This window comes from Pipistrellus kuhlii, unplaced genomic scaffold (genome assembly GCF_014108245.1).
Source record: "Pipistrellus kuhlii isolate mPipKuh1 unplaced genomic scaffold, mPipKuh1.p scaffold_m20_p_6, whole genome shotgun sequence".
In the NCBI taxonomy this organism is placed as follows: domain Eukaryota; kingdom Metazoa; phylum Chordata; class Mammalia; order Chiroptera; family Vespertilionidae; genus Pipistrellus; species Pipistrellus kuhlii.
This window is the reverse complement of record NW_023425562.1, coordinates 44,019,998-44,043,778: the sequence shown is the minus strand read 5'-3', so window position 1 is coordinate 44,043,778 and position 23,781 is coordinate 44,019,998. Positions and strand designations below refer to the sequence as shown.

The 23,781-nt window shown below is 40.4% G+C and overlaps 1 protein-coding gene across 3 annotated transcripts in view; it reads left to right on the top strand.

Moving 5' to 3' along the window:
- The first annotated feature begins 607 nt into the window (after positions 1–607).
- Positions 608–23,781, top strand: part of PHLPP1 (PH domain and leucine rich repeat protein phosphatase 1) — a 227,594-nt gene continuing 204,420 nt past the window's right edge. For 2 of the 3 annotated variants that reach the window (XM_036419872.2, XM_036419871.2), the window contains exon 1: positions 610–2,395. In XM_036419872.2, the coding sequence (XP_036275765.1) occupies positions 847–2,395 (1,549 nt within the window). In that variant the 5' untranslated portion in view covers positions 610–846. Of the gene's footprint in view, positions 2,396–23,781 lie in introns of all 3 variants that reach the window. The other variant, XM_036419873.2, reaches the window with a different exon arrangement.

Below are 23,781 nucleotides of genomic sequence, written 5' to 3'. Positions count from 1 at the left end.
GCCCTTATTTTCAATTAGCAGGGAAAATGAAAGTGTTCTGGGGAGCGGGAGTAGGAGAGTGAGGGTTGTGTACAAATTAATGAACCAAGAACATTCCCGGGCACAGAGTTCAACAGCAGAGGGCACACTTACCCACTGTCAATGGCCAGCAGCAGGCGGCAAGGAGGGGCAAAGTGTAAGAATCTCTGGGACTTGTAGTTCGTCCGTTTCCTCCGGGCACCTGCGTCCCTTCACTGGCACTACAAATCCCAGGGTGCATCGCACGCCCCTCCTCAGCCACTCCCCTCGGCACAGGGACCTCCCGGGAAACTGCCCCTGCCCCGCCCGCGTACGCACGCGTCAGGTTTGTTTACTCTGAAGCCCCGCCTCCCCGCGTTCCCCAGCTCTCCCCACTGCTCCCAGGAATGCCGTCATTGCTCGTGATGCATATTCATGAGGCTCACGTGGAGGGAGCGCCCGCCCGGTCCAACTCCCGCCTTCCCGCTCTGGGCGCGTGATTAATATTCAATGAACCTCGCTCCGCGGCTGGCTAGCCGGCGGGAGGTGGGGGGAGAGGGCGGAGCCTGCGCGCGGGAGCCCGCGAGCCGGGTGGGGAGGGCGTGTGTGAGTGTGTGTGTGTGTGTGTGTGGGGAGGGGGGGCGGTGGCGGCGAGGCGGGAGCGCGGGATGGAACACCGAGACACCGACGGAATGCACCGAACTGCCACATAATCCCGTGGAACGGCCGCGCCGATCGCCATTGGCTTCTCCCTCCTCCCCGCGCCCGCCGTCTCCCACCTTGGCCTCCCCGCCTCCCTCTCCGCCCGCTGCCTCCCGGGCTGGGGGGGAAGCGCGAAGCCCCACTGCAATGGAGCCCGCCGCCGCGGCCCCGGCGCAGCGCCTGCCGGAGACCAGCAGGGAGGACCGGGCTCCGGCTGCGGTGGCGGCGGCGGCCGGGGGCGGCCGGAGCCCGGAGCCCGCACCGAGCCCGGCGGCCCCGAGCGGCGGCGGGGCGCGGGAGGAGGCCCCCGGCGAGGCGCAGCCCGGGCCGTTGCCGGGCAGAGCGGGAGGCACGGGGCGCCGGAGGCGGCGCGGCGCGCCCCAGCCCAACGCTGCTGGCGGGGCTGCCCCGGGGGCCGGGGCCGGCGGCGGCGGCGGCGGCGCCAACTCCCTGCTGCTAAGGAGAGGGCGGCTGAAGAGGAATCTGTCCGCCACCACCGCCGCCGCCTCGTCGTCCTCGTCCTCCTCGGCCGCCGCCGCCGCCGCCTCGCACGCCTCCGGAGCCGCCGGCCTCTCCGCCTCCTGCTCGGCCTCGGCGGCGTCGCTGTGCACCCGGAGCCTGGACAGGAAGACGCTGCTCCTGAAGCACCACCGGCAGATGCTGCAGCTGCAGCCCTCGGACCGCGACTGGGTGAGGCAGCAGCTCCAGCGGGGCTGCGTGCACGTCTTTGATCGCCACTCGGCCTCCACCTACCTGCGCCCCGTGCTCTGCACGCTGGACACCACGGCCGGCGAGGTGGCCGCCCGCCTGCTGCAGGTGGGCCACAAGGGCGGCGGCGTGGTCAAGGTGCTGGGCAAGGGGCGCCCCGACGCCGGCCCCCGGAACGAGCCCGCGGAGCCACGGGACCTGGGGCCACCCCCGAGGAAGAGCGGGCCGGCTGCTGCCGTCGGGGCCCCGCCACCGCGCGCGCCTCCTGCGGACCTGCCGCTGCCCCGCGGCCCGAGGGGCTGGACGCCCTGCGCCGCCTCCCGGGTCAGCCCCGCGCTCTCGGATTCCAGCCCCGGCGAGACCGGCACCCCACGGCCCTTGGACGGCGCGATCGCGGGCCCGGTCTCCGACACCGAGAGCTTCAGCCTGAGCCCCAGCGCCGAGAGCGTGTCTGACCGGCTGGACCCCTACAGCAGCGGCGGCGGCGGCGGTGGCGGCGGCGGCTCCTCGTCCTCGTCCGAGGAGCTCGAGGCCGATCCGGCCCCCATCCCAGCGGGAGCTCCGGGCCAGTCCTGTCCGCCGGACCGCTCTGCACACACCCGACCCGGAGCGGATGCCCGGCCTCCTTCCCCCGTGGCGGCCTCCCTGCCTCTGCTGCAGCCAAAAGCCCCAAGAGCTGTGGACGGCCTGGATGGGGCCACCTGCGACCCTTCCAGGGAGGAGAAGGCGGCGGCAGCAGCAGCCGCGGCCTCGGGCCTCCCCCAGACCATCCCGGGTGGTGGGACCGTGGCGATCGCGGAGAAGGCGCCCCCACTGCCCACCCTTTACGTGCAGTTCCACGGAGAGACCACCCGGCGCCTGGAGGCGGACGAGAAGCCATTGCAGATCCAAAATGACTACCTCTTTCAACTGGGATTTGGGGAGCTGTGGAGGGTGCAGGAGGAAGGCATGGACTCGGAGGTTGGCTGCCTCATTCGCTTCTATGCAGGTAAGGAAGCCACCTGCACTGGGACGTGTAGGGTGTCCACACTTCCAGGTCCCGGAAAAGGTTGTCAAGTCGGTGTCTGCTGGCCAGACCCCAGAGTAGAAGCTGGTCCTCGGCGCCCTTTGTTATTTCTTTACAGCTTTCACGGTGGTAATCTGTGTAATACTCGGTTGAGCAATTGTTCAGTGCCCGGGTTTGGCCAGACTGGAAGGCTCAGGGGCTGGGAAGCCCAGTGGAGGAGGTGGCAGAGCCACCAGGAAGTACTGCCAGCAGAGGCTCCTGAAAGAGGCGGTAGTGCACTGAACAATGAATCTGTTGGGTTTTGTGGCAGTTTGGGATTTCAGGTAAACTATCACGTGCACTTAATACCGGTACAGGAACATGGCCAACAGAAATGCTCTAATACACTCAACATTGACTGTCCGCTGTTGGCCATTTTAGGTGTCATAGACCCCCCAGGAGCTACTTACTTGTCAGCCGGTGCACGTTCAGCTCTCTGCCCTGTTTATATGCCCAGTTAGTCCTCCTCAGAAACTTCACAGATGGCATCCTTTCAGTGCCCCTTTTCCCCAGTGCTTTTTTGCTTTATTACAGTTTCCTCTGCAAGTTTGATTCTTGCATCAAAGACGATTTTGTCTATTTCCTTCATTTCTTGCTTACAGCCTTTATAGCCAGAACTGACCATTGCAGTGTGATTTGCAATTGAGATTAGAGAAAGAGTTGAATTGGTTAGTATCTCTAAAATCCTCCTCACTCTTTTTTCCAGTTCTAGGTTAAATTTTTAAAAATGTTGTTTACATATTCCAGCTTTATTGAGATCTGATTGACATATCTAATTCTTGACTGAGGGTGACTAATATTTCTCCTTTGGTTAAAGTCTTGACCAGTATTAAATTAGGGAGCTGTAGATCCTGGTTGTTATATTTGAGCTTTATACGTTGTTTGCATCCTTTTTTTCTCCTTCTGGTTTGAAGAATTAATTATGTTCTTAGTGACAAGGAATTTTAAAAAGTTAGCATAACAATATTAAGTCAGGAGAGTTAAATCTTCCCCAACTTTTTTATTCCAGGTTGTGGGAAAATAATCATACTTGTGACTAATCTGTAGCCCTTTGTGCTGTTTAATTATTTCTGGTCCATCTTGTGGCAGTTCAGTCAGTTTGAATGAAGAAAGTAATCTTTGGACTCCCACATTGAAATATGCAGAACCAGTGGCATTCCTGTTGAGACGTTCCTCTGAGTTTCATTGAAGTTTTTCTGTAACGTAAGTGGATTTCTGATAGATTTTTGCCTTCTAAAGAAAACCATGTCACAATATAATAGTATTTGCTGTTTCTGAAGATAAAATCCCAACTGGATGGCATACCTTGAAAGTTTATGTGGCCTGGAAAATAGGTGGCTTTGCTTTTTTATGTAGGGGTGACAGTTCTATCCTTTTTTCCTGTAGCTCATCTACTTTGCAAAATTACAAAAGCATTAAATGGTACTCACACTTATCATGAGAATATTTATTAACCTGAGAGTGGTAAATACCCATATAAACATTCATATATATGGAATATATTAAACAGTATTGAACATAGTTTATATGGGAAGAGCTCTGCCCTTTTAATTTTCCTCATGATTAGATATGTTGGTCATGATAAATGTTAATGGGAAGTTTTTGGGTGTCATGGTCATGAATTTTAAATCTTGGATTTCCCCTAGATTGTCTCTTCAGTACCTTTAAGCGAATGATACACAATATTTTTTTTAACACCTAAATATAAAAGTGACAAGTTACTTTTTTGGTTAATTTTTGTGGTCTTTTTGTTTTGCTCATGAAAAGCAGTAATTGTCACTTCATTCTGAACTTACTTTATTTCTGTATATACACCATAAATACATATATAATTCTCTGTACAAGCTTATAAAAATAACTAATAGGGAGCCACACGGTATCCAAACTGTTCTAGAATATGAAGCCAGTGTACAGATGTCTAGAAGGAAGATGCTTGGCTGTTATAAAGATGTCAAATTGCCTTTTTAATATACAAAGTTTACCTTATTTTAAACCTACATTAATATTCCAAACACCATTCGCTAAAGAACAAATTTAGCAAAAATGAGTCCACTTGAACTTTTGCAAGGAAGTTGATAAACAGAAGAACCTTGTTATTAGGTGGTCTCACTTATTATGTATGGCAACATTGTCTCAGGACTTCACATGCAGCAAGTTTGCACCAAGCTGGAGGAGATTCCTAGAAATTACTCCTGTGTGGCAGTGGAATGTAGGACACCCAACTGGAAAGTGTTACGTTTTGGCAGTAATTCTTTTCCTTAGGAAGGAGAGAATTAGTGTTTGTTTTATATGACACCCTCTTAGAGGGTGTTGTACACCACATTTGCTTTTATAATTTAACATGTAACTTACTCTTGCATTTATTGCTGAATATCTTTTGGTTTATATTTGTATTTGGAATTAAGGATAGAGTAGGAAGTTATCTTTGAAGCTTTTAGAATATCTTCCTATATTTAAATTGAGCATGTTGTCTGCTGTCTATCTAGTTTGTTTAATCAGCTGTGTTTTTTGAGAAGTTCTAGTTTGGCCAAGAACTTCCATTCTCTTGAGGGTCACCGTTCAATTAAATTTTAGTATTTATTATCCCACTCAAGTTAGTTTTAAAAGGCTTTGAAAGCCATTTGTGGTTGTTTTGAATATTTGTTTAGGTAAAGTGAAATGGAAGTCCTTAAGGAACTAGAAGGTATTGGACAAAAAGTACCCATTACTAGGTTGTTAATGAAAAGTTATTTTGAAAATTGTTATTGCTCCTACCAAGCAATCGTTTCTTTGTTGTTGATTTAAAATATGAAAAAATTTAAATATCTTTCTCTGAACTTACTTGCCTTAAGTATGGTAAGTATGTTAACATTTAATTTCCATTCAAAATCAGCTATCTTAAATTTTGCCTTAGAGTAATTTTAGATTAAAAATATTCAAGAATTTAGGTTTCTCAACTTAAGTTATGGACTTCAAAAACACTCAGGAGCTTGTGTTTTGAAGTCTGAGTCATTGATCAAGTGCAGTATTAAACTCTATATTTTTATAATTTTTACTTTCTACCACCTTTTTAGACTTTAGTAGTCTAGCTATTTCAGTTCAAAGTTTAATAATAAGAAAGGATGTTGACAGAATGGAGAACACATCCACTGTGCCTAGTGAATCTTGGACAAGATATTTTTATATGTGACTTCTTAGCATTGCTGAGAATGATCTCCTTACCATTCTCATATATCTTCTCTTTCTTCTGGGAATGATCAAACCTTACATGGTTTCCTACATGCAAACCAAGAAGGGGTGGTTCAGCATTAAGCTGTAATATTGACAAGCAGTCTCTTATTACTATAATTACAGCAGTATTAAGTAACGTGGTATGAACATGTGACACCAGTGTGTGCCTGAACAGTCCTTTTAATTTTAAGAACAAAAGGTTTAACTTTGCTTTTTTATACTTGTTGTTTTTATGTAAAGTACATATCTTTTCTTTCTTAACTGGTTTGATGTTGGATTTTATTTTCTTCAAAAATCTTAAAGGGCTTTCACATAAATTATCTCACTTGTCCTTTCAAAAACATTATCAGGGAGGAGTCTGTGTCAATCCTCTTTTCAGATGGAGAAATTGAAGCACAGAGAGTTTCCACTCTCACTTGTGGTTTTTCAGTCTTTGCCAGAACTGAGAATAGATTAGTTTGGATATTCTGTTTTGCAATTCATATCACTTTCCATGAATCGATGCTGAATTTCATTTACACTTGAATTTTCACTTGGTTAAAAGCATTCAGAAAATATGCTATTTTTGTTGGTAATGAGGTGATATTGTCCTCTAGTCCAAAGTGGTGTTCGTTGTGAAATGTGGAGGGTTCTATTTTTGTCATGCTGCCTTTAAAAACAAAGAACCAAGACTGGCAAATAAGAAGACAGGATAGAAAGAGACTGAAATGTTCTAAAATAAGTATCCTAGTTGCAAATAGTCATACTTGCATTTAAGGTGATATGAAATAAAGTTTACCTAACAATTCTCTATTTTCTTATTCATGCATGTCTCATTTTTTAGACTACCAATCTTCATTGGGTATAGAGGATTAACACTTCATCTGAAAAGTGGATACTTGAGGCTAGGGGTGTGACAATACAGTTCCTTTAAATCATAACTGTACTTAATAAAGTTTTGAAAAAAACTATCATGAAAGGTTTGCTTAAATCTTCTATTTTAAAATAGAGTTATTTATACTTTAGTGATCAGTACTGCTTTATTGGTATTACTATGCTGTTGTACAGCTTTTATAATTTATATGTTATATAGAGGTAGAGAGTTAGCTGTTGTCCCTGAATGTCATAGTTATTCCTAAAGTGGGGTATCTTTTGTGCTCATTGAAATAAATGTAGGGAGAGATGTGTCTAAATGAGCTTGTAAAGTTTCTGTATTGAAAGTTGTATCTTTTTGTTACTATAAGATTGTTAAATCAATCTCCTTAAGTGATTGGTTATTCAAAGTTTATTATTTTTAAAGTGTAAGGTGTTTTTGTTGTTTTTTATTCTATTTCTCTTTAGAACCCTGGATTTGATTTATTGGTAACATAAAATTCATTGACATCGTATATGATCCAAGCCTAGCATAATCCTTGGCATTTTAGTTTAAACATTTGTTGAATTGAATTTGTGGAATTTTGTTCAGCAGCTGGTGGTGCGTGCCCTGATTTTTCAGCCTCCCATACTGTTTGGGTCACTAAGGAAGTGTTAAACACATATGCACAGAGGCATTTCTCTAGTGGCAGGAGATTTTATATGTGCCACAAACTATTAATATCTTCTATTTCACGTGAGTGAAGCTCTATGTGGACTTTGAGACAGCAGTTCTCAAGCTTTCTTGGGGTTAACAGGTGTTCCACCCTTCCACCCCCATTTCAAAGACATATCTTACTTCAGCTTTGAGATGAATTTAATGAGGCATCTGTCAAATGAGGCATCTTAGATTTAATGATTTTGTTGTGTGCCAGGGTTGAACACAGTTCAGTCTCTCTGGACGAGAGAAGGGTTTAATTGTACTGTGAAAGTTGAGAGATCCTGAAGCACTCAATAGAAACGCTTTTCCTTTACAGACGCCTGACATTTTGAAAAAGAGAAAGAGATGTTATCAAAATGTCCAAAACAGTCTGGGAAAATGAAGCCTTTAGAAAAATAAATCCCACCTCTGAAAGCTACTCCACCCCTGTAATCCCAGGCATCTGGTACAACACTGGTAATGAGGGGTTTTGAATCCAGCCTCATGTTCCTGTGCTTCTAGGGCAAACCCTTTTCTATACTTACCTTTGGTTTTCTAAAGATAGTATAATTAAAACAAAACCAAAAAATGACCATGTGGATTCTTTAAACATACAAGGTATTTATAACCTACGTCTGTGTGACTGCTTGTGTTTGGGTTTGTATGAAACTTCAACTCTAGGCTTTGGGAAATTTTAATAAATTGAAACTCAGGAATCTGAGAAGAATAGACTTTAATGATACTTCCATTAAGGAACATTCAGATATTTGGTTAACTATGAAATAGCAGCTCTTTCAAGTAGTGTGATACTGTATTTCAGAATTAAGCATAGTGATAGTCATTGGATTACTCAAGTGTTATTACACTTGGATTTAGAGTTGGGATGGTTTTCTTATATATTATGTCTACATACAGGATGGGGCAAAAGTAGATTTACAGTTGTGAGTATGCCGAACAGAGTTTATTCTTTATTAATTGTTGTATTAATTTCAAACAAACAACTGTAAACTTACTTTTGCCCCATCCTGTGTAATATATATGCCTTGTATATCTTTCAGTATGTTAAATGAAACAAAGCACAATCATCCCATAATGCCACATGCCGAAATAATTGTTTTCCTGTTGTATTTTTGTATTTGAGATTGCCTTAATACATTGTAAAGTGAATTTAATGATAAAGTGTGTTGTTGAGTTACAAGTCCAGTGGCCTTTGAATTTGGAACCTAGAAGTACTTGGAAGTGGGTTCATATACTCTATTTGTGTAGGGTGTACATATTTTATTTTATTTTTTGTAAATGTCAGTACTTTACCACAAAACAAAATCCAGATATTGTTTCATATGCTTTTCCAAATGAAGTTTATAAAAGTAAATTAGTCTTATTTCTAGTTACATGAAAGCATTCAGTTGAAGACCGAATAAAATTTTATTTATGGAAAAAAACTGTGTTGTTCAAAGGTCAATGGTAATTTGGTTTTGGACGATTTTAATAATGAGTGAAAAATCTAAATAGAAATTTTAATGTTTTTAGTTAGTTGATTTCCCCCCACTCTATTCTTTTCAAGAAGGAAGAATTTTGCATTTGTTGCTATTTCTACTGACTCATACAACTGATGAAGAGCAGTTAGAAAATGAGTCTTTTCCTAAATCTGCCTCTCATAATAGTATATTAGAATGTTTTGGCTCTCTTTTCAAATGTGAGGCATGTTTTTAAGTTCAGCAAAAGAAAATATGATTTGTAGTCGTTTTCATTGGCTATTTAATAATTATCTGGATTTTACAATCAGTGCACTTCTAAGACATGGTTCAAAGAACAAAATTTTATGTACAGAACCAGTTTTTTAATTTTATTGTCTATTATGACAAATACATACTATATTCCTAAGGAATTCTGTCTTTGTCCCCATTCATGTATTTTGAGAGCTTGTCTGGCTATATCTTAGTGCTTGAATAAGTGCTACATATGGTTCTTGAGTTTGGCTGCTATTTACCAGGGGCAGGTGTTCTTTTCCAAAACAACTTCGGGGAAGAATTTGTACCATTTTATCTCACACTAGAGGCCCCAGTGCACCAAATTCATGCACAGGTGGGGGGCTGTCCCTCAGCCTCGCCTGCACCATCTCCAATCCGGGACCCCTCGAGGGATGTTCAACTGCAGTCGCACATCCCTCTCATAATCCAGAACTGCTGGCTCCCAACTGCTCATGTGCCTGCCTTCCTGATTGCCCCTAACCACTTCTTCTTGCCAGCCTGATCACCCCCTAACCACTCCCATGCCAGCCTGATTGATGTCTAATTACTCCCCTGCCAGCCTGTTTGCCCTCAACTTTCCTTCTCTGCCGGCCTGGTCACTCCTAACTGCCCTCCCCTGCAGGGTTGATCACCTCCAACTGCCCTCTCTTGCAGACCTGGGCCCTCTCAACTACCATTTTATCTCACAGTGACTGAGAAAAAATGGTTCTTTAAAAAAACTAGTCTGAGAATTGAAAGAGGTTGTATGACTTTGGGCATTTATTTTAACCTATCATGGGCTTTGCTTTTCTCTTCAGTAAAATGTTGAGCTTGAAGTAGAAGGAATCTAAGATCTCTGCCAACTTGAAACACTCTGGGGCTCCATTAGATAGCCTATTCTTCACATTACAACAGCCGATTTTCAACCTTTTTCATCTCATGGCATATATAAACTAATTATTAAAATTCGACAGCACACCAAAAATATATTCATTGTCTATATGACAAAAATTAAAAAAGGTATAATTTGATTCACCACACTGGGTGGCTGTTGTTGTGTTGGTTGTTGTCATTTTTTTAATTTGACAGTCTAAGGGAAAAGACATCAGTGCCCCTGACTAAATAGGTAGTGCATGTTTTGAAAATTCTTACAGCATATTGGTTGAAAATCTCTAATTAAGGACTAAAAGTTGTAGTTTCTGAAGTTCTGTAATATCTGCCCATGGATTTAAGAGAGTCCAACCTGCCTTTTCTCAGGAGAAAGGTTACCAATCAAAGCAGACCACCTTTTTGGTGTGAATTAGACTGACAGAATAGATAATGTTTGATTTACCCTCTCTCTGCTAACCCTTACTCTTAAAAGTAGACTTCTGCATGGCAGAGGTGAACTTAAAGAAATGCATTCCTTTAAAAGTTAAAGTAAGAATCTTTTTTTATGTTGACTTATGAAGCAAGATACTTTCATAATCCAGTTTGAAAAATTTACTATAATAACTCTATTTGAGGGACCCAAATGTGCAAATTTACTAGTTTAACTTTCATTCATAGTGTGTTGTATACCTATCTACTGGGCCTAGAGTCAGTAGGAGAAAAAGAACTTGAAGAAAATGGCATTTTTATATTGTTATTTTGATTATATTACAGAATTTAGGATCCCGTAGTGATTCTAATATCTACTGTTTTTATAGATGAGGAAAGCAAACCCAAACCCATAGAATAAGTGTTGAATTCAAGATGAAGTCAGTCTCAGAATTAGGATAACACCTAGGGTTTGGATTGTTAATCCATTGTTGCCCTCCAACCCCCCCCCCCCCCCCCCCCCCCCCCTCACACACACTTGAACCCCTGAACTTACTATCTTGGATCCTCCATATATTTAGTATTCAAAAGGAAGGTTTAAAAAAATGGAGTGTGTTTCACACATTTGTGGTTTCTCTATTCAAAGTGTTGCTAGTTGTTTTTTTCATTCTAATCAATACTTTTGAGAGGTTACATATCACTTTAATAGATTATAAAGGAGGGCTTCTAATGGAACAGTTGGATATTTTAAAAGTATGAAAATGTTGGGGGAAAAACAATTGAATTTAAAAAAATATTTGGAAGAAATATTTAAGAATAGATTTTGAAAAAAATTCCATTCAGACATATGTTCATTGAAAAGATTCAATATTCATCACATTCTTTATTTCAGTTTTTATTTAAGGAAAAGAACTTGTCTTATCATAATTAAATGCACATATTCAGGTACACATACACAATTCAACTTTTGTATGATGTAAAAAATCAGAACAACTAAGTTCAGTAATCTATGGGCTTTTGTTGCTGGTTTTGGAAGTCTTTACTATGAAATCTGCTATTGCTTTGAATGTCTGTCTCCTCTAAAAAGAGAGAGAGAGGAAGAAAGAAATACCTGCTCCTGTTAGCAAAAAGACAATATGTTAATTTTTTTTTTTAGGGGTGAAAGATTTTCTTTTATATTAAGTTTTAGTTTAATTGAATCATTTACCTTTAATGAAAGTTTTATTCCCTTATCTACTGATTCAATTTTTCAAAGATTATTGAAATTCATTTTTTAAATTTATGTATAGTTGTTATACAGTGTTCAGGTGTACACTATAGTGATTCAGCAGGAAGTCTTGTAATCATCTGTAATCATACAAACTTAAAGTTATCACAATATTATTGACTATATTTCGCTTTACCTTTTTCACTCATTGCTCTACCCTGCTCTCCTTTGGCAACCATTAGTTTGATGTTTTTTTTTTTTTAATTTATTGATTTTATGGAGAGAGAGGAAGGGGAGGGGGGAGAGGGAGGAGAGACATTGATTTGTTCCACTTATTTATACATTCATTGGTTGATTCTTGTATGTGCCCTGAGTGGGGATTGAACCCGCATCCTTGGTATATCAGGATGACACCCTAACAACTGAGCTACCTTTACAGGGTCTCCATCTCTGTTTCTATGAGTCTGTTTTTGTTTGTTTTTTTGTGAAAAAAAATTTTTTTTTTTTAGATTCCACATATAAGTTAAAGCATATGGTATTTGTATTTTTCTGTCTGACTTATTTCACTTAGCATAATACTCTTTAGGTCCATCCATGTTGTTACAAATATTAAGATTTCAAATATATCTCACGTCTTCTTTTTTATCTATCTGTCTATGGAAACCTACCGTGTTGCCCCGAAAATAAGACATCCTCTGAAAATAAGACCTACTTACAGGTTTCCTTCTGAGTGAAATATAAGGCATCCCCCCGAAAATAAGGCCCCTCCTAGGCTAAACATGAGAGATTTGGTCCACTGATTCTGAAAGAAATGGAGTCACAAGAAATTCACCAGGAAATTCAGGAATTGGATTGTTATGATGATGTTCCAGAAGATGATGACATGATTGTCATTGAATAAATGAGTAAATTATTGATACTGTAGGATTCACAGTTTGTCTGGTTTGTGTTGACAACTACCGTAATACCATACCGTATACAGGTAATAAATTTCCTTTATTTTCATTTAACAATAAATGTGTACCGTATTCTTCTTCATGGAAAAATAAGACATCCCCTGAAAATAAGACCTTGCGCATCTTTGGGAGCAAAAATTAATATAAGACACTGTCTTATTTTTGGGGAAACAGGGTAGGTTGCTTCCATATCTTGGCTATTGTACATAATGCCGCAATGAATATGGGAGTCATAGGTCTTTTTATATTAGTGTTTTTGTTTTCACGGGAAAAATTCCAGAAGTGGAATTGCTGGGTTGTATGGTAGATCTGTTTTTAGTTTTTTTGAAGAATCTCCATACCATTTTCCATAGTGGCCATTCTAATTTGCATTCCCACCAACAGTGTGCAAGGGTTCCTTTTCCTCCACAGCCTCACCAACCTGTGTTTTTTTTGTTGTTGTTTTTTTTTTTGCATTTTCAATGATAGCTATTCTGATTGATGTGAGGTGGTATCTCATTGTGGCTTTGATTTGCATTTCCCTTATAACTAGTGATGTTGAGCATCTTTTCATGAGACAACTGGCTATTTTTAATACGAGGAAGGGAGCGTTGTAAAGTGCAGAAGTTACAAAGGGTAAAATTACATTGCATCTGGCATATAGAATATGTACTCCAGATGCTGAGACAGAGGAGACATTTCTCTTAGAGAGGGGGTGTGGTTGGGGGTAGCTGGCATTCAGTTTTATATAATAAGGATCTCTCCTTATGGGGAGAGTAAACACTCTAATTGGAGCAGACTTGTTCTCTTTCTCACACAGACCCCACTCACTTTATTGAGATGTCTGCTTTATCATAGTGGGCTAGAATGGAACCCACATTCCCTCCGAGATATACCTGTATTGAATGTGAGGCCTTAACCTTCTGAAGGCTCATGTGTTAGAAAGGGGGGAAAAAGTGATAAAAAAATAACTGTCTCAAAGAACTTTGTGAGGTTCAGATTTGGTGATATATGTGGAAGTGCTTTGTAAACTGTCAGATGTTAAGAAAATGTGTGGCTTTATTATTTTTAGCAATAGTAAATTGCCACAAATGTTAATTAGAGTTCATTAGGGCTCATTAGGGAAGATGGGATATACTGGCAGACTGTCCACTGTTATTCATTCATGATTCCTTTATCGAATAATTACTGTGAATAGCTTTTGGTTTAAAGGTGACTAATTCAAATTTTCTAGAATCCCTTGAAATACTTACAGATTTGAGGTTAAGTTTGTAGGAACAAACAAGCAAGACAGCATTTATAATACAAAGGTGGATAGTGTCCTATCAGAGGTACACTGTTCACAGATTTCTGTAAAGCAGAGAGGGGTCTGACTCCACTGTGTGAATCTCCAGGAGGTCCTCGAACTAAGTCTTGAGGAGCCAGGAAGGGTAATCAGAAGGAGTAGGCTGTTGCTATAATTCTGGCAATTAAATTATTTGAGGAGCAATCCTAAATTAGTAGTTCAAAATCTAGTGAGGCTGAGTTTAGGATTACTGTTTAATGTTTTCAGATTCACTAAGTACCTTCGGTCTAGGCATATAGGCCTTTTTATCCCCTTGAATCTTTGGGCTCCATTTGGTATTGTGGTTTGTGGAGGTCTAAGTTCTAGGTAAGCAAATAATAATTTTGCTTCTTTGAAAAGAAAATGCAAATGTTCATATGCTCCAGGTTGCCCTGGATACTGGCAGGGGGACCGAAAGACATTCTCTTATATCATTTTTTAAGAACTGTGAAAGTTTTGATTTCCTTGGATATAGAAGATTTAAGGAAAAGGCTTAAAATGTTCATCTTCTGGAGGCAGGTACTTTCTTTTAGTTTGGTGTCATATGTAAACCACATTAATACAAAATTTGGAAGCTGATAAATTGGTAATGTGATTTTAACTTTGCCCATTTACTATCTAGCTCTTTGTTGGTGAAGGACATTTTTAAACATCTTGTGTATATCAGGAGGAAACATAATTCTTGTGTTCATATATGCAGAAAGAACTCTTATCTATGGCTGTAAAACCTCTACTACACCTATGGCAAGTTGAGATTTTAGTAGTAGCCTATGATTATTTGTTGTTTGTTTTAAGTGGAAGGCAGATGTCTCTGAAATATTGTCTCATATGATTGGCAACACTGGAAAAATATATTCATTTTGCTTTCTATGTTATTTTTTATTTTAATTTTAATATATTTTATTGATTTCTTACAGAGAGGAAGAGAGAGGTATAGAGAGTTAGAAACATCGATGAGAATCATCGATCAGCTGTCTCTTGCACACCCCCTACTGGGGATGTGCCCGTAACCAAGGTACATGCCCTTGACTGGAATCGAACCCGGGACCTTTCAGTCCGCAGGCTGACGCTCTATCCACTGAGCCAAACCGGTTTTGGCTCTATGTTAGTTTTTAAATTATGACAAGCACCATGGGGGAAAAAAAAAGTTATTATTTACAATAGATCCTGACTGATTACAGTCATGCTTCTAATTCAAATGAAAATACTTCTAATTTAAACTATCCAACATTTAGGTTAATTACCTGCCAATATGGATTTTCCAGTCATTAATTATCACCTTTTTACCCTCTGTAACAAATTTTTACAGAGACCTTAGTTGACTTACTGGAGCAATATCAACACCAGAGTAGTTGATTTTCATGGGGGATATTAACAGAAAAGTTAGCATCAATCTAATAATAAGGACAATAGTTATTGGCCCTTGGGATTATAAAGTAGACAGTCAAAATCCATTGCTCTATACCCAGCTCATAAGAGGGACTTTTTTTTTTTTTTTTTAAAAAAACTGGTATGCTCATCTAATTTTTTTATTCAGATTTTTATTCCTAACTTGATTTTCAGAAGGCAAATATTTTATAATATGTAAATTATTTTATAGCATTTCTATCCTTTTAGCTGTTTATAATACTGGAATGTTTATTACATTGATATAATAGAATATCTATATAATAAAAGCCTAAGCAACCCTTATGACAGAACAACCAGAATGACTGGTTGCTATGATGTGTACTGATCACCAGAGAGCAGATGCTCAATGTAGGAGTTGCCTCCTGGCAGTCAGTGTGGAGCACCGCTCAGCCAGAAGCTGGGCTCATGGCTAGAGCACAGCAGCGGTGGTGGGAGTCTCTCCCGCCTCCACAGCAGCACTAAGGAGCAGAAAGCCAAGTGGTAAGGAGCAGTGAGCAGGTGGGCACTAAGGAGCAAAGGAGCAAGGGATCCCGGACTGCAAGAGGGCACAGGCTGGGCTGAGGGACCCCCTCTGCCTCCAGTGCATGATTTCGTGCACTGGGCCTCTAGTTTATAATAGTTACATGTGTATAGACTTGTAACCCAGTTTAACTTCACTTTTGAAATATATAATGTCAGAGTAATACTGTAACTTGAGATAAGAGGTGCAGATATATTTTTCTTTTATTTGCTTTCTTTTTTCATATTTTCCGGCGTATAAGACGACTTTAAAAAATATATATATATATATTTTATTGATTTTTTTATAGAGAGGAAGAGAGAGAGATAGAGAGTTACAGTAGAAACATCGATGAGAGAGAATCATCGAATGGCTGCTTCTTGCATGCCCCCTACTGGGGATATGCCTGTAACCAAGGTACACACCCTTGACTGGAATCGAACCCAGGACCCTTCAGTCTGCAGACCGACGCTCTACCACTGAGCCAAACCGGTTTCGGCTAAGACGAAACGAAAAAAAGTTAACCGAAAATCGGGGGTCGTCTTATAAGCCGAGTATATCCCGAAAAATGTCTCGATATGCCGCTAAACGAATTTTCCAACTCGATCCCCCACCAATCACTGCAAGGCTGCTCAGACCGCCTCTCTAACTCAGCCAATCCAAGCAGGCTTTTTATGCACGCAAATTATACATGTTCTATACCCAAAGCTACACTGTTCTAGTAAAAAGCCTGCTCAGATTGGCCAGAGTCAGAGAGGTGGTCTATTAAAAAAAGAACTGGTGTTGCCTTGGAAGTGGGGGGTAGTCTTATATAGCGAATATAGGCCTAAACCTATGTTTTAACTGTAAAATTAGGGGGTTGTCTTATATGCCTGATCGTCTTATACGCTGGAAAATACGGTAAGGTACTACATATGTGTCCTTATCCCCTCTTTGCCTCCCCTCCCTCTCAAGCCCTCATCCCCCTGGTGTCTGTGTTCATTGGTTATGAGGGACTTGGTTTTTTAACCAAAATCTAAATGGTAATGTCTCATTGATAACAAAAGTTCTGTAAACATAAATCTTGGAGTTGCTTAGAAGATAATGTCATTTTGAAGATAACCACACAAAAGTCCTTTTCTGAGAGTAGGGATCATCTAACAGTACATTTGGGATGGAATTCATTGCTGCCTACTTCTGTAGACATGCATAACATCCTATCCCCACCCCCAATTAAACAACAAAACACAACAAAATTTTTAGTTCTCAGACACTGATTGACCCATGTGATCTTAACCTCCAGATAATGCAGATGGATAAAGAGAGGTAGTGGTGTTCATTTATCTTAACACTAGAGGCCCGATGCACGAAATTCATGCAAAAGACTTGACCCCTGCCACCTTGGCTTTGTCTGGAAGGACGTCCAGTCTAATTAACATATTATGCTTTTATTATTATAGATTGTCATAAGGACAACTATCCTTACCCCCTTGTGTAGTATCTTTTTAAAAACAGTTGTAATAGTGGAGTATAGACTAAATGAAACTTGTCTGTGGGAATCTGCTAAATGTAATAATTGAAGTAATACTTGCTAGATTATAGCTTTGTCAGATTTCCAGTGAAAAATGGGTGAGCAGGTCATGGATATCTCTGGAAGGGCATAGAATCTGAGCAAAGGAGGGGATCAGGGGGCATTTAGTCCAGTTTCTTACCTAGCATAGAAGTCCGTGCTTCTGTATTCCAGACTGACTGTCATCTGGCCTCTACTTGTTGACTGCAGTGGATCTATGGACCAGCATCATCAGCATCTTTTGGGAACATGTTAGAAATGCAGAATCTCAGGCCCCACTCAGACTTACTGAATAATCAGCATTTCAACAAGACCCCCAGGTGATTAATCTACACAGTGTAGTTTAAGAAGTGCTGGCATTGGACAATCAGGAGTCAGAGCAGTTGGAATTGATGAAGGGAAACTTAAATTAGGAGCTTTTGTGTGGTTCAGTGAATTATAGAGGGTCTGAACTAGAGCAGGGGAGGGAGAAAAGCAGAGATTAGACATCATCCAATGACTCAGTAGCTAATTGGCTGTTTTGGCAATAGAAATTCAAAAGATGGCAAATTTATAGTTTGAGAGATGAGAGAATTCACGAAAGTAGGAAACAAGAGGTTATACAGGGGATATCATTAATTAAGTAAAGCTTGAGGAACAGGCAGTATACTACTTAGGAATAGGTGATACTAGGATCAGTGAAGGCATGACTCCTGCTCTTGATATTTACAATTATTTAGCAGTTGAGGATGGATTTTACTGAGGATGAATTTGAAATGGGAATGCATGTTAAGCTGAGTGTAGTTATTCATTTTAACTGGTAAATGGATTGGTTCACCACCCAGTTTCCAAATCTCAGTGGGCCTTTTTGCTTTCTACTGCTTACCATATGTGTGGTTACTCTCAGGATGGTGATATAAACATTATTTATTTACTTGGTTTTCTTATAAGAGCCTTTCCCCCCACACTCAGAATAAATGCTAATGCTGACTGTGGCCATGGACCATAGTGAAGAGGTCTGAAAAGAATGTTTATATTAAATTCATAAAGCTCTCAGGATGAATGACTTCTGAATGTCAAGGCTTTTCTATCTGGTATGTGTGTGTGGGACATTTACATAAACAATTGTAATAAAACTTGCAGTGCCTTAATGAAGCCATTTACAGAGTGACAAAAGAACCCAGAAGCCCAACAACCTGACTTTCCCTGGAAGTGGAATGCTTTGAAAGGCTTGCTGGGAAGGATTCCCTATGTGAATTGGGGACTAGTGTTGCATGAATGGGCATGTAAGGAACTAAAGCATGAATGAAAGGGCATGGTGTATGTAGGGGATGGTGAGTAGCTACAATGAGGAAGTGTCAGGAGATGAGGCTAAAAAGGAAGTTGGGTCCAGCTGATGAAAGACCTTACGTGATAGGGACTTGATTTGATAAGCAGTGGGAGCTACTGAGCATTTTAAAATGGGGAGTGACATGTTAGATTTTTGGCAGCCAGCTGGAGGATGGGTTGGAGGGGGAGGGAGCTACTAGGAATTTGGAGACAGCCCTAGCAGGGCCTTTAGTAAATATTTGAAGCACTATGTTAGGAACTGGAGTTCCAAAGAAAGAATGGCCTTGCCTCCACCAATTTCAGCCTAGTAGCAGAAATAAAAATAATTGTAATACAGAATACACTACTTTTGAGGTTTGTACATTGTGCTTGTTGTACCAAATAGGGATTTAATTAACTCTGTTCCAACTGGGATAGGTGGGAGATGGTTTTGATTATTTGAAAGAGTAGACCTGTAGTAGGAGTGGATGGTTTAGGGCATTCTTGGTGGGGGATCAAGGGACCCTAGGGTGGGACTAGATGAGGAACATCTAGATCAGTGCAGAGAAAGATCTGTGGACAAATGGGAATTGTTTAGAATGTAGAGTGCCTGGCTCTTATTGAATAATGACATGTTGGGAGAGAAGGAGTAGTTCAGGGTTTATTTTTCATTCTTGAGCTAATTTGAGTATGTCTTCTACATCAGGAAGTATGTTGCTATATTCCATGTTAGATGTAGTATGAACAAGACTGACAGGGTTTTGTATGTCAGGATGACTTGGAGGTTTCTAGTTTGTTTGACTGTTATCCCATTAACAAACAGGCAGAATACAGTAGCAGGAATTGGTTTTAAGATGAGAGGAGAGATGGTGAATGTGTCCTGGATTGGAGAGAGTGCAGGCTGGGCTGAAGGAACTCCCCCCCAACCCCATGCACAAATTTCGTGCACTGGGCCTCTAGTGGGATAATAAAACTTCTGAGATAGTTTTTTTTTTTTTCCCCATGACCTATTGATTATACTTGCAGAGATAAGAGCTAGTTCTGAAGAATAGATTTTCATTCCTAGATTGTCAAAGTTACTTGTTCCTTGAATCTGTTTTCAAAGTGAGTGTAAAGACATGATACATTATTAGTTTAGATAGATATAAACCAGATTTATAGGGGATAATTTATTGTTAAATAATAAATACTGTTAAGAAACCATGTTAAACCTATCATTCTTTCTCTTTTTAATTGTAGTAAGCATTGAATTTCTGTTTTGTGCTCAATCCTGGGTTAGATGCTGAGTTTTCAAATTGTGGTCATGGAAACACATGAAAAGCTAGCAGTTAGGTTGTTCTTAACAATATAATTACCCAAATATTTTCTGAGGCATTTAGATTATCTTGTTATTTTATAATCCAGTTGCAAAGTTATTTTCTGCAAATTTTTAATAAAGTTTTGGGGAATAAGGTAGTAACTCTTGAGAAAGAGACATAATTGGTAACTTAGTATCAAACGTGGTGAGTTACCGAACAGCAGTTATATGTGGGGGGAGGAGGATAGGACTCTTGCCTTTGATTTGGAGAGACTGGTGGGATGGAGGTAGAGTTTTTATGTTTTTGTTGTTGCTTTACTTGCTTAGGAACTTCATATTTAGTGGGCTGTGATTATTAGCACAAAATTTTGTTTATGTGCAAAAGTCACTGATTATTGTAACAGAAACTGTTTTCATATGTGATTAATGTCCTCCCCCTTTCTCCCCTTATCTACTGAATCAGTTCAAAAAGTTACCGAGTGCCTGCGGCCCAAGATGTAAGGTGCTTTGAAGTTAGGGGGAAAGATGAGTCAGATCTTCTGCCTTTTCAGAAGCTTAAGCCAAATTGCAGAAGGACACAAATGATGAGAGAACAGAGAAGGGAAAATAGTACAGGTAGAGTTCTCCCTGCTTTTTCTCAAAGTTCTTAAACCTTGTACCTACTACATGCCAGTCTTTAACAAGACCGATGCGGTCCCTCATGACTCACAGCAGAAAGAGACTTGTTAAACACATATAACTAATCACTTAATTGTAACTGTGATGTGTACCCCTGAGAAAAACACTCTATACCTCTATCTCTGTCTATATATTAGTAACTTAATTCTTGTAATTTAAACTGAGACCTGAGGCATGAATAGTGAGTTTGGAGAGCTTGGGGTATAGAGTACGCGGGAGAGCGCTCCAGTTGCAGAGACAGTATGTGCGAAGATCCTGAGGTGAGGAGCCCAAGTTGATGGATCTAGAGGAGGGAAGCACTGTGAGTGTAATGCTGTGAATGAAACTGAGAGCATCATGAGACTAGGCTGGAGAAATGTCGTGCATGATCTTAGGCCACGTTCTATTTTGTTCAGAGTGATTTGGTCATCATTGTTTTTTTCCTCCTTTAAATTTCTTGCAAAATGGGTGGATATGCACTTTAGGTTATGCCTGGCTGCAAGAGCCTTATATGCCACTGCTAGGGTCTTGGAAATGATTTTATTTTATTTATTTTATTTTATTTATTTATTTTTTTAAATATATATTTTATTGATTTTGTACAGAGAGGAAGGGAGAGTGACAGAGAGCTAGAAACGTCGATGAGAGAGAGTCATCGATCAGCTGCCTCTTGCACACCCCCTACTGGGGATATGCCTGCAACCAAGGTACATGCCCTTGACCGGAATCGAACCCGGGACCCTTCAGTCCCCAAGCCGACGCTCTATCCATTGAGCCAAACCGGTTTTGGCTTGGAAATGATTTTAATAATAATAGGAAACAAACAAAAAAATAATAATAGGAAGCCATTCCATTGAGTTATCAAATGTCATTTAGATTTCTCTCTTTCAAGGACAGGTGCCATGACTGTGTAACTTCCTTTCATCTTATCAGTAGGAGGGATACAGAGGGATAAAAGTAGCTTGTCTTTTCTATATTTGCTAAGCCTTCTATTCTAGACACACTAAGAACAGCCACTTTTCTGTCCTTCCTGTGTACACGCCTTGTGGGTACCTTCTTCATCTTTCTAGCTTTCCCTAGCCACCTAGATCCTTACCAGCCATATCCACTCTGCACTGAGAACCTAAGATGCTCCCAAATTACATGGGACCATGGTTGGATAATAAAGGCACAGCCTTTTAAACGACCTCACATTAATTTCTACAGAAAGCTTTATTTTACCCTCTTTTGCCCCTTTCCAGTCCACACATTTCCTTTCTTAGAAAAGAAAAAATAGTACCTCTTGTTAAATGAGTGTATAAACATTCCCTGTTGAACACCCCAGCTCTCCCTAACTCACCCCAGCTATAATAAGCAGTGTTGAACATCAAGCATGTTTGACTGAAGAAATTAAAAAAATACCAATTCAGTGTGTTCTCTTGGCACTTCAGCAACCGATTTCCATTTTAATGAAGTTGGAATGAAGCATCATAATGTTTATGCCCTGTTAGGGAGGCATTCAATGAGATTATACCTGCTTAGGATTTCTTCTTTTGTACACTTTTTATCCATAAACAAGAGTGGTCTCAGGGTTATATGTGCACAAAGTCAATTTTTCAATTAAGGGCAGTTTAATTAGTTTCTTTATAGTTATTATTGAGGTTCTCCCTTCTCCTTCTCTTGGTCTTTATTTTTTGAATCATTTTTGATGAGATTAAGCGATAGTAGACAGGAAACAGATAAAAAGAGTTTTTATTTTAGATTTTTTTAAATGGAAAAATTAAAAACAATTTAAAAAGTAAGCAAAATAGTGTCATGAATTTATGTGTACTCATTGACCTGCATCAACAATTACCTACTCACAGCCTATCTCCAGCCACTTCTGCCTAGATTATTTTGAAGCACATCTCAGACAGTGTATCATTTCATCTATAAATTTCTCTAAACGTAAATATCTCTAAAACATAAGCATTCTTTTTTTTTTTTCCAAAAAAACCATCATGACATTATTATTTCGTTAAAAAAAAAATAACCCACTAATTCCTATTTTTCAACAAATATCTAGCCAGTGTTCAAATTTCCAATTGTCTTTTAATTTTTCAGTTTGAATTGTGATGCAGATGTGGTCCATACCTTGTGATTGGTTTTTCTGTCTTTTAAATTTCTTTTAGTTTTAGGTTTCCTCTTCACTTCCTTTCTGTCCCTCCCCTTTCTACTTCCACTCTCACCCTTTCCCTCACTTTCCCTGGCAGTTTATTTGTTGACTAAGACAGATTATTTTGTTCTGTAGGGTTTCTCACAGCCTGGATTTTTTGTGACTATATATCCCTGTGGAGTTAACAGTACATTGTAAGTTTGAGTCTATACTTTTGGATTTCTTTTTCTTTGGAGTTTTGTTTAACTTTTACTACCTTGATCAAGAGAGTTGAATTGGACCATCTTTTGGGGGACTTAGAACAGAGGTCTAAAACTAGAGCCCAGGTGCCACACGTGACTCATAGACCACATGTATTAAAATTAATTGCCATCAATTAGATATTGTAAAGTTTCCTATAAAAATCAAGACTTCTCTGTTCCTTTTCCACCCTTCTTCCTTCCCTCCCTTCCTCCCTCCTTCCCTTCCTTCCTTCCTTCTGTCCTTCCTAAACTAGAAGATCTGGGCATACTGGGTTTCTGTGATGCCTTCAGGCTTACCTGATGAGCAGTGCCTATCCTCTCCAAGTTACTTCAAGGCTTCACTCATGTGGGTTTTCTGCCTGGTCCCAAAGGGATGGTGGGTTTGTGAGCCCTGACTTAGAGCAACAAAAATTACTCTTATCTGTGTGGAATCACTTAAATTTTATTGCATGATAATTTACTTCTCATTTTTTGCTACGTGTTTTTTGCTCCAAGCTGGTGTTTGGGCGGTTTTACTGTCTAACAATTGATGTTTATTCATATAAAGGTCAGAGTGCCAGCTGATGTTCCTGTGCTTTATTTGGCACATTTCAATGGAAATCTATCAAGGAATACAATTTGAAGGTCCTTCAGAATTTGACCTCTAGGTAGAAATAATTTGTACTTCGTAAGAAGAGTGGATTAAATTATATATCTAGCAACTTCCTTCTGAAATGTTTTTCTAAAAGTAAAAACAATATCAACGCAAGTGGAGAGAAAAATGGGGAGCCTGCAGGGGAGTCATTGGGCCTTGTTAGTGCAGTCCAGCTCCTTGGGAAAGGCTTTCATTTGTATGCTGCCTAATTATACTGTCAAATAAAAGACTGAATAGATTAAGTAGCCAGGCCCTTTGTGCAGCTCCTGAATTCCTTTAATTTAGTGGCTGCATAGAAGCTTTATTCAGAACATTCACAGTCCTGTGCTATCTTTCCTGTCTAGATGCCAGGCCCTATTCATGGCGTTCTCCCTGCAGGAAGTT